At 39.6% G+C, this 12,003-nt stretch overlaps 1 protein-coding gene across 7 annotated transcripts in view; it reads right to left on the bottom strand.

Moving 5' to 3' along the window:
- Positions 1-12,003, bottom strand: part of ROBO1 (roundabout guidance receptor 1) — a 1,172,418-nt gene that overhangs the window by 58,034 nt on the left and 1,102,381 nt on the right. For 6 of the 7 annotated variants that reach the window (XM_029577784.1, XM_029577785.1, XM_029577783.1 and 3 more), the window contains 4 exons: positions 10,053-10,250; positions 5,560-5,586; positions 2,789-2,831; positions 21-175 (listed from right to left, as the gene is read on the bottom strand). In XM_029577784.1, coding sequence (XP_029433644.1) covers positions 21-175; positions 2,789-2,831; positions 5,560-5,586; positions 10,053-10,250 — 423 coding nt within the window. The remainder of the gene's footprint in view (positions 1-20; positions 176-2,788; positions 2,832-5,559; positions 5,587-10,052; positions 10,251-12,003) is intronic. The other variant, XM_029577787.1, reaches the window with a different exon arrangement.

Here is a 12,003-nt window from a genome sequence, read left to right as displayed (position 1 = left end):
GTGGATGGATGGTGTCTCACCGGGTCGACTGTAGGTCGCGAGGTTGCTATCACTGTTTCCACTGCCTGATGTGCAACAATTGATGGGGCAGTCATTGTGACCATTGCCAGTGTTGGGCCAGGTATCTGCAAGCCACGGCTGAGTGGCTGGCTCATTGATATTCAGAAGACCAGGCCTACAGAAAAACACACACACACATTCATACCATTTAGCACCGGTTAAATTTTTGGCTGGCAGGGTTTCGTAATCACAAAATGATGCTACTTATGAAACTGAAGACAGCTTTAAAAGATTTAGCAGCCAAAGAGTTATTCTGAGAAATGGACTTTTTAAAAAATTTGATTTGTATGTTTGCATGCACAATGTGTACGGACAGAACTAGCAATATTTCATCATGGGATCCTAGAAGCTGCAACTTCTGTTGACCTTGCTGGAAAAGTGCACAGTTTGGATTCATCGCATATCTACTTCTCTGTTAACATTGAAGTTCAAATGTCACATGTATTTATGAAGTCAAATTATCTAATAACCAAGAAAATCTTCCCTAAATTTCAGAAAAGCTCTGGCAAATACTTGGTTTGTGCATTTGCAGCCAGAGAGGGAAATAGAGGAACTATTAGATTTTCACGCTAACACACAGGTATAACTTGCATGTCAAATAAGCTCATAACAAATTAGTTATTACAAATTCATTAAAATACAATGACAAATATTATTTAGCACCCTATTAAAAGCCTGCTATTTAATTAACTGATAACATCTCAAATGCCAGTTTAAGATTTACTATAGGTGCTTTATTAGCTACTGCAAGTATTATTATTATTTAAATATTAGTGACTTATTAACAGCCTATTACCATTTAACATTCAATGAATAACTTGCTCCATGCCAAATGAATGAAATTATTTCCAGATTGATTCAAAAATACCACAGGGTCAACCTTTCAAAGTGTTGAGGTGGGAATACAAAGAGGAACTGTGGTTAGACAAGAAGCAAGCTTTGGAGCACAATACAAAGGCCTTTGGAAAAAGATTCTGCAAGATCATTATCTTTGCTGTGCAACTATACTATCTTCTACCCAAGCGTATCTATTTTTTACTTTGACTTTTGCATGTATTAATGCAAAGGATAAGGCATATAAGCTCAAAACCTTGAGATGCTCAGTAAAATATTTTAGGCTTCAGCAAATAATTGCCTAAAGATGTAGAGCAACTGAGGGCAAGTGATATATTTTTAGAATAAGAATTCTCAATACTTCAAACCAAAAAAATACAGCAGAATAATAAATTTAGAATACTGCAGATGTATGCTGAATATATGAAACAAAGACTGGATAAATAACGATTGCTTCCTAAACATGCATGGCACTGGGCAGCCAGCCGGCCATATTGGTCTTGGGAAAAAAAATGGACTGTCTGCTGGTCATGATATCCAACTATAATGATGTACATGAATTTCCAAACCACATGGTGCCATCTTCCCTTGGAAGCTCATGTCTGGCAAATAGCAAAGGCAATACCAGTAGTAGAATAAGAAAGGACAGGATATGCACATAAGATCCATAGCCACTAAAAAGTGAGATCAGCTAGGGTCTGGCATGTAACAGGAAATATTTTGACTAAGGCTAAATGCTCCTTCCCCAGGTCCTATCATATTCTAAGTTATATCATCTTTGGATAATTCTTATGCCAATCCTAGAAAAAAATGTCAGTACCTATGAAGAATCCAGGTCCCATTCATGGAAATGTATAATCTTCCCAAAACTACTAAGCCGGCCCTTTGTAATTCCATGTACAGGCCAAAATATATTATTTTTGCTCATAGGGACAGTAACTTTCAAACCATCCACATTCAGATATCAACAAAAATATGCATAATTTACAGGCACATAAGTCTGCTCTATCCCAGCAAAGCTACCCTATAACTTATACCGATTTCCTGAAAAGTTACGCACATGATGGTGAATGTGTATAAATCAAAAGCTCTCCCCAATTTCATCCCCTCCCCCTCCCCCCCGAACGCCTACGCTCAGTTCAAGCAAACTCATGGACAAGCCTGGCGTGTGTGTACGTTCGCCCGCATATCGAGCGGGAAATTTTATAAAATGCTACCTCTGCGTGTGCACGTGTAGAAGTCCCTTTGGAAATTACCTCCTTCTACGGACGTTTTTAGGGTGGCTTGTGAAAGTCGCACAGATCAGTTTTCTGTGTCAGTTTTGTGTCGGGGCTCTTCTCCTACCTTGACCCTAGTCCTATGGAAAACGCCCAAATCCAGTGGATGAAGAACGGTTTTATAAAGTAGACCGGCCCCTATGTGTTACTTCCAAACACTTATTAAAACCAAAGGTACTTTCCATGCATGACCTTAATTTTCAGTAAGTTCTTACATGTCCTTTAGACTCTACTATTACATGGCAGAATTTATTTCTTCTTTATTGTAGCTATAATTTTTTTTAACCTTCATGCAGTAAAGGATATCCTTCACTCTTCTAATCAATTTCATTTCTACAGAAAGTGAAAGCACCCCCTCTGGTGGTCAGATTCCGACTTGCACATTTCTTGCCAGATCTCTCTGGTAACTGGCAATAAGAATGCAAAAGCCAAGGCCAGTATAGTCTGATTGGTTTCACAATCTAGACCTCAAGATATATGCTTAAAAATAGTATTTTCCAGCATATTTAAATTTAAAAATATCTTTAAATGGATGTGGCAATGAGCAAAAAAATACCAATGAATATATATGACCTGCTTTTTTTCAGATTTATTGACAAAATAAATAATTTGCTTACCTTCCTCCACTGCTTACAGCTTCTCCTCCTCTTTGATAAGTCACTAAAATAGAACATGTCAAATGCAGAATGTCAATGCTGTAATGTTCCATATCCATTTGGATTTTAAAAGTTGCTACCACAAATTAACAATCTAGAACACATTTAAACAATGGTTTCAGAAATCTTTTCCATTAGTTCTTCAAAAAGAGACAGTGAGTTCACAGTTTTATTTTCAGGTTTGTATTTTAGCTTCCTTAAGAAATTAATTGCCATTAATGTGCAACTCTAGTAATGACTCATTTGTCAGATGGGCATCCATATTGGAAGGATGAGCTGCCGCTTTGGAGGAGCCGAAAATAAAAACCCTTCAAGATTCTCTGTCATGTCTCTTTTGGCACTACAGTTAAGGTATTTGGCTCTAGGCAAGGTAGACAAGAATATCTTCGGAAAGAAACCAGCATAGGCTTTTTACAAACAGCCAGACCTGTATCAATAGTACATGTTTGGTACTGCAGATCATTAGAGCTGGATGGCAAGAAGGGCAGGCTGGAAGGGCCAGATGGTCGTTAGCTGCCATCATGTTCTATATTTCTAGGGTGTCACAGCTATTAAGGTGGGGAGTGGTAATAAATGAATGGTTATTATTAAAAGTTCTCAAGTTACATTAAAAATAAACAGATGCAAACATTAAATAAAGTGTTGTGTTGGGCCTTATCACCTAAATTTCCAAATCAATTGCATATGTCTCGGTCCTACAGCTGCTCCTTGTGACCTTGGGCAAGTTACTTCATCCTCCATTGCTTCAGGTACAAGCTTAGGGCCAGATTCATTAAGGGGCCAATTTTTAAAAACCGGTGCGCGCAAATCCCGGGAAATACACGCATGGCTGGGCTGCATGCACGCCAAGCACATTTTCAGAGCGGCCCAGCCACATGCGTATCTCCCGATGCACGTGGAAGTGCCGGGTTTTTAAAAGGGGCAGGCTGGAGGCGGGGTCTGAGCTGGGGTCGGCCAGGACAGCTCCATTAGGGGCTCCATTAGGGGCTCCATTGAGGGAGCTTGGGATGGGCCAATCGTGTCACCGTGTGCTGTTAAAGAAAATACCCCCCTTTGTGCATGCGAGTGGGCACCCGTGTGCACATGCATGCACCAATATAAAATCGGGCGCATCTGTAAGCGTGGGTATCAGATTTTATAACATGTGCGCTACGATGCGTGCATGTTATAAAATTGGTGCGTCCATGTGCACACTCCGGGAACCACGTGCACATGGACGCCCACGCGTCCTTTTTAAAATGTACCTTTAAGGCTTTTCTCCCATTATGTGTCTAAGGGAATCAGGTCCTTAGACTGCAATCCCTGTGGGGACAGGGAAAACATTCGAAGTGCATGTAACTCACCTTCAGCTGCCAGTGAAAAGGCATGAGCTAAATACACACTAAAATAAACATATAAATATCTTCTCTCCCTCCCTCAAAAGGAAACTGACCCTGCACATCTATTCCCAAAGCTCTAACCATCCAGATTAATGTAAATTAACTGGGATATCTATAGCTTTTTAAATGTAAGCATATCGCCTCTTGCTACATAAGCTGATTTTTCCATTGGGAGTCAGCAAGCTATTCAGATGTCAGTGGTGATAGTGGCTCTTTCTGCTGCATAGTGAGTGAAGAATCTTTTTGCGAAGGCCAATGGCATGAGTACAGGTAACTTCACCAGCAATCATCTGCAATCTGTTACTGCCTAACCAGCTTTTAATGTACCAACTTAGAACTGGCTCAAGATACACAAGAAATATTCACGTTGGGGTTCAACAGATAAATATACTACACAAAATAATTCTGTAAGAGAAAAGAGGAGGCTGGTAACTCTCTGCAGTTTTCCAGACAGCATGTGAAAGGGCCAGTTTTTGAAAAGCATCAAATAATGAAAGCGTGTGGCCGTGTTTGCTATCATTCCGGTTTTTCAGCGAGCTATGGAATGGGTTAAGGAGATTAACTTCCAAAAGAAATGCTGATGGATTCTATAGCTATGCATTTCCTAACTTGGAATGGGTTTAGAAAAGGAAAAATCTGGCAAACTGTGCTCTTTAGAAGAAGTCCAAGCTAGTAGAGTCTGCAAGGGTGAGATAAGTGCCTGTAGTGATTACAATAACAGGATTAAAACGCAAGCGGCCATGCCAAGTCTTTTACTGAAAGTAATGCTAAAGAGGGCAGCCTGCTTCCAAAGAAGCCAGAGTCAGCTACCACCAGATTGACTGTAAGAAAACTTTCATTCCATGCACGCTTACTCTCTACAAGATTCGGTCATATAAAACTTTCTTTTTTTTTTTTTTTTAAAGAGTTTATTTGACGTGCAAGGAATGAAAAAGTCTGGGGCATTTTTTTAAAAATTATTTCCTTTGCTTTGGAAGTTCGAAACTTGGGTTTTGCTCTGGCAACCTGATCGTGACGAGAGCCAAGCACTGGATCCGGCAGAAAAGCTAATCGCGATTCCATGTGCGGCTTCCCTCATGTGTCAATGCAGGCAGAGAACTAGAAATCATGCTAGAAAGAGCGTAGCATAGTAAATGAAAATGCACAAAACAAAGATGTTAAAAATTATTTGGTAAAGAAATTTACCCTGCATCTACTTTCATTTTTAAATATACCACTAATGATAATAACCTGGCACTGATTAAAAGAATAATCAATGTCAAAGCGAAATCTTTCAAACAGAAAAGCTGGTTATTATACTGTTAGGAGGTACATGACAACACAAACAAGCATAAAAAGTGCTAATATATGTACCTGATGGCGTGAAGGTAAAAGACGGGACTGAAAAATCAAAACAAAACACAAACTGGTTATTAAGCTGAAGGGAGACTGGGAACATACCACGGTTAGTAAAAAAAAAATAAAAAAATCAAGCTGACAGCCATACACAAAAGACATGTAAGTAACAAACCCCATGGTTCTCTGTTCTTACAAGCACAATTTCTGATGAGGAGATAAACCTGTCCTTACTCGTCTAATTCTCCAAAGCATCTCCTGCTAATGATCACCATTAGCTGAGCATGGCATGGGTAACCTGTGAATGACCCTAAATTTAGCACTGCATGGGCACTCTCTCTATAGCAACCATCCCAACACTTTTTTTCATTTTTTTTTTTTGTCTGCTGAGCAATGCATCAGAACAGGAGAGAGATAAAATCTGAATCTTCAGGGTTATTTAACGGGAAAGGGGGTAGTTTTGTTGGTTGGGTGGAGTTGAGAGAAGGCTCTGCCACCTATGGAAAAGCCTGGTGAAGTAACATGGTTTCAAGCCACGTTGTGACATGAACATTCCTCTGGAGCTCTCCATTCTCACCGTGGTTATAAATCTCAGTCTGATCAATGCTGCCTGCAGTCCTCAAGGCCTGCTCTTCACCCGCTACACACAGCAGTATGTATGTTGGACAATATAATGGCTTCTGCATCACTGGATAGGAGGGGGTGATGGGGGGCTTTATTTAGTCACAGTTTATTGATAATATTAGTTAAAAATCATGCAAGTGAGGGGTGATGGGAAAAGTGAATAAGCCTCTCCTAATGAATACGGCACAATAAAATTCAAGTCTACATCCTACGTTGTAGATACTGTCTGCCCCACTTCTTGGGAACTGTATGCACTAGCACTTCATTTAGCAGGACTCTGCGCCATGTTTTATACCATTCTCACTTAGATCCCTTATTTTTCAAGCTGGATACATCGGACAGACACAACTGCATCCTCTTTCTGTTCACCCAATTCATGCTCTGTCCTTCAATGGCAATCCGGGGGCTCTCGGTCTCAGGAATTCTATTGTCCTGTCTGGAAGGTCTTTCTTTTCACAGTCAATGCAATTTAAAAAAAATAAAAAAAGACTACAGAGCCTAACAAGCCTTTATAAAATAGATGCATCTAAAACCCGAGCTATTGAAGCAGGAATGAAGAGTCTCCACATTAATTTGAAATCACAAGGACATTTTCGAGTAGATGAAAAAGATGAAAGGGCTCTTTCATGGGGGTATTTTTTTTTCTTTTGATTACCTAAACTACACAAACCTTGTTTGGTTTTCCTAGGAATGGAAGAACATACAAAACAAGGTCACTGCTAAATGAAATTTTTATAGCTAACACACCCATGAACAATTTTATTCTCTGAGGTTTCTTGAATAATAGGATCTGTGTGCCCAGTAAGGCAGTGTGTGTATGTGTGTTCACATTGTGTCTGTGTGAGTGAGTTTTCTCTGTAGTTCAATTGTCTGTATGCGTACGTGTATGTGTCTGCAAACTATGGGGTAGATTTTAAAAGAAGTGAACATGGCCTACATGTGTGCGCGCTACCTGGCACCCAATTTTATAACATGCACGCGCAGGCGCGCGTAAGGGGGAACACAATTATGCACCTTGCGTGCGCCGAGCCCCGCTGCCTTTCCCCGTTCCCTTCCCCCTAACCTGACCTTCCCACCCCCTTCCCCTAACCCTACTCTAACCGCCCCCCCCAAATTTTTAATTTACCTTTTGTGCCTGCCGGCCGACAGCCGGCAAGCGATCCCAAGCACAGCAGCAAATGGCCGCTGTGCCTGGAGCCTCTGATCCCGCCCCGCCCCCGGACCCTTTGAAAATAGGCCCGGCGGGCGTAACCTTTTTAAAATCTGGCCCTATGTGAATATCACGGATTTGAAAATGACATGGAGACTGCGTTGAATGTAGCTGTTTTGTTATGTGTCAATTCTAAACTGAAACACCACAAAAAATTAAATACCATTTCTTTTCATGTTAGTATTCGCTAAAACAAACAAAAGATATGAAACAAAAAGCCCCGAAAAACATAGAAAGCAAAGTGATATTTTTCCCATGCACATCCGTAGTGAGTATGAAGGTGTGTACCCAGTTTACATGCATGCAAGTTTGTGCAGATGTTTGTGAGCATGTGCATTCATGCACAGAAGTGAGACACAATCAAATCCAACTAACTATTGCTCACAATATTAGCACTCATAGCTTAGTTACCCATTGTCATATGCCACAGCTAGGATGTTGCCAAACAATAAAATCTTGGTTTCTGTTGAAACGCCCGGTGTGCTGTGCATTACACTCCTGTTTTCAAGAGTAATCATTCCTACACAAATGATCTCTTTTCTTTCTCTTTACACGATAAATTTAAAAATGCACCATTGCTCTGTTATAGGAAAACATGGAGTTCCTGGAACAGGAACAAAGGCACCGCATCACATTTTGGTTAATATAGTGTCTGCTTTTTGTACGTTTTGTGTTTCTCTTTTATGATAGGTGGCTGAGTGATTGGTGATATCAGTTTAAAAATATATTTGTTCAATTCAAAAGACTGAGGCTATCTATATTAATGGCTGCAAGAATGAACTGATTATGAGAAAGGAATTTGTGTCAGGACTGCTTTCCGAATATTCCAATTATTAATGATTCTAATTTTATTTTTAAACATTTAAATAAATGACCAATTAAATTCATTGGCAAGAGAACACCAATAATGGACACAATTCTATTTTCCCAGATCAGCAACATAAAATATTCCTTCTATTTAGCTATGTGTTTTCATGCCTAGGTCCTAAGTATTTTATGTCTCTCTACTGGGGGCAATTTTAAAAGTTTTTAAGCAGGTCAATGTGTTTACCTGAATAAAAATGCTGTTTGAAAAGTACCTCCTCTGAACATGACTAAAAGTATGTGTGCTGGATGATAGAACACGTCCTCTATCTACAGCTAAAGGCTATGACAGGAGAGGGCAAGAGAAGATATACATGGGGATTTTGCTTTGAAATCCCCATACATAATTACGGGTGTGGACACTGAACTGGTATGAATGCATGTACAAAGAATGTGGGTACTTTGTACTGGTGGTGCGTGCTATCCCAAGTTTCAAAAGGAAATTCCTACAAACTCTCCGTGGGGGTTTAAAAACGACCTTCCCCATGGACATCTCTTGGTCTGCTTGGCTGAACATTCTCTACCTCCTTCCACTCCAAGGATCTATTAGACTCGGCAGCTGAGGCTCAGGATCATATGAGCAGAATATTACAATGACCAGCAGAAGCCATAGGATTTAGTCATGCTTCTACCCAACACAGACAAGCTTGAGATGTTTTAAAAAATTACAAAATGCCCTCATTTGTACCAACTGACATTGTTTTACGATAAGGTATTTGGTAGAACCCAATGAGAATACTAGAATCCATTTTCATTGGTTTAGAATGATCATAACAAGACCCATTAACTTACCAGCAGATGTGTCTTAGACTGGCTGATTAGTATTATGGACTTCCTTGCATTCTTGACACACACATCAAAGTTGGCTGATACCTCACACCACTGTGTCATGTTGCTGATGCATGAAATTAAATGAACTATTGCTTTCCTAACAGATTATAATGACACACTAGGCAATAATGCATGCAACATCAAACATCTTACTCCCTTGTCACAGGACTTTGTAAAGTAAGTTGCTGTTTTTATGTTACAGTAAAAAAAAACATTGGGCCTTCAACTATACAAAATGTTCCATTGGCCATTGGGAGGGTACTAATCAAAGGCATTTCTGAGGTAAAATACCACTTACAAAAATAGGCTGGGTTTTTTTGCCCACCCTCTATGCAGATAAAAGTAAACATGAATGCGTATATATTGTTTGCATTCTCAGGCCAGGGTTTGGTCAGGGGAGGCAGTTTCACGTAGTTTTGGATACTCAAAACTACGTATGTTTTTTTTTGCCTAAAACAAAAGTATCCATACAAAAAGCAGATGCAAAATTTGTCAGGCACTTTTGAGAGGTAAGGGGGCAATTATAAAAATAAAACTACTGGTTTAAGTTTGCTTTGATTAAGTTTGCTAAAATCTTTCCATTGTCAGCCCTTTCTGATAATCTATATTTATCATGGGCAACTGATACGCTTTTTTTTAATTACAACTTTTATTACTTTGTGTTCTCACAATATAATATCAGCAACATGGGTACAGCCAAGTCTGGTTATCAGTTTTGAATGAGCTGTATGACAGAGATGAGGCCAGAATTCAATTATTCAATTATTCCTGTATAAAGTGAGGCAGATGGAATGAAAGCAGCTTGCTTGGGACCGAAGGCTGAGTTAGGAGAAATCGTTGCCCAAGTCGTTTTAATCCACCCCCTTCTTCTCTTATTGCACCTCTTTAAAGCAGTAGGAATACAGAGATTTCACTGCAGTACGGACTTTCATACTGAATATGTATTCACTAGTTAATTCAAGGCATATAGAAATTGTATTACCTTTTCTGATTCCAGCATAGGTACTGGTGAGCCCGTTTCGCTTCTTCCGGTGACGGTACAGCCAGATACTGAAAACCATCAGAATGATCCAGCAAGCTGCACCAATGCCAGCAATGAAAGCCGGCTGCTTCACCACATCGGAGATCTGCTGGGCCAGGCTCACCTGGTCTCCTGGTGACACAGGGTTTCCAAAGGAATCTGGAAGTCAACATTTGGTGGGAAGCAGGAGAGAAGGGAAATGGAAGGATTATTAGCAACCATATGAACCGTTTTTGGAAACACTGTTAAACATTGTAACTTTGTAAACCGCTGTGTGGCGAAACCGAACAACGGTATATAAAACTCGATAAATAAATAAATAAATAAATAAAGTATGAAATATGCCTTAAAAATGCAAAAGATGCTCAGTTAAAAAAAAAAAAGCCTGACATCATTTCTTTTGGTTTTCAATTTTTAAAAAGCTGACAGCTAAATTACATTAAAAGCCACATCAAGAGTACCACTCCTTGTTGGTCCAAAGGGCTGAAAAATGTAAGTGGACCAGCAATTGTATGATCAAGGCAAAGTAGTTCTAGCATCCAAAACACTATAAAGTACATTTTCAAAGGGGTTTCATGAGCAAGCAGCATGTACGTGTGGATATGCTATTTTATAAACATTAAGGGCCTGACTTTCAAAAGCATTTACATGTGTAAAATGCACTTTACCTGTAAGTGGGCTTTTGAAAATTGCTACAATAATATGTTACATTTACCCCAGTAACTCCTTTGGAAATTTACCTGTATGAGAACACGTGTGTTTTTCATTTTACGTGTACATTGTTCCACTGGAAAAAAAGGAGTGGGTTAGGTGTGTTCTGGGCTGTGTTGTAGGACTTATTTTGTAAGAGACATACGCATATATACAATCACTGCCAAACATATTCATACGTTTACCCTGCTCAGTGATTGGCAGAAGTGAAATCAGACTTGGCTGTAATTTTTGAGTAGGAGGTCTGGGTGAACTGGTGATGGACGTGGCAAACTGGCAGAAGTATCAACAAATTAGTAATCTCAAGGATGTGCACATGTGTGTACATGTTATTTTTTTTAAGCCTACAATATTAACACGTATGTTTATAAAATAGAGAAAGTAAGTGGGTTTTTTTGCATTGGAAACATTCGTGTGTACTTTTGGAGCAGAACTACGTGGTATTTTATAAAGTGGGCAGTAGCATACATTTCTGCACGTCAGCTTACACATGCAAATGCTGTACCACGAATAGGTTTGAAAGTTATGCTTCCTGCCTGGAGTGCCACAAAATTCATGGTTGGTAAAGGTATAAGAACACAACCTATCACAATACAGGTAAGAAACCGATGCACAATCCTGATCAAACACTTGATTCAAACTTCCACAAAGAAAGCCGTCATCATGTCAAGATCTATGCACAGTTATTCACTTTATAGAAAACTACTACAAAAAATTGGCACATCAAAGCCACTATAAATTAAAAGCAAGCTCGCCATGAATACTAATTTGCTTAATTGTTGGATTTGACCATTTTTTTTGTATCAACTTCCGTGATAAAAAAAAATGAAAACTAAGCTAACCTGCCTCAAAAAGATAGGTTTCAGTGATCTTCCAACCAGGCTGCTTCCCCAAAACATGCAATCACAGACTACATGGAACCAAATACCATGGTATAATTACACAACCGCAGCAACACACTTACAAGGCATGTTCTGGCAATAGAACCTTTTAAATAATGCCATGCGGTCTGTCCTTTCCTTCCTCATAATCTCCTGCTGAGGGACACCCAGGCTGAATACCTAGGCTCACAAGCTATCACTTGCCTTTGACTGTTTGTTGACTAGAAGCTTTATTACACACCCCAGACCTCTGTTTTTGCTGATCCTAAGAGCACTTCACAGCCTGAAAGTCCATCAAAGCCAAGCCATACTTTCTTCAG

This window comes from Rhinatrema bivittatum, chromosome 15, assembly GCF_901001135.1.
Source record: "Rhinatrema bivittatum chromosome 15, aRhiBiv1.1, whole genome shotgun sequence".
Classification (NCBI taxonomy): Eukaryota; Metazoa; Chordata; class Amphibia; order Gymnophiona; family Rhinatrematidae; genus Rhinatrema; species Rhinatrema bivittatum.
This window is presented reverse-complemented; position numbering and strand designations above follow the sequence as displayed.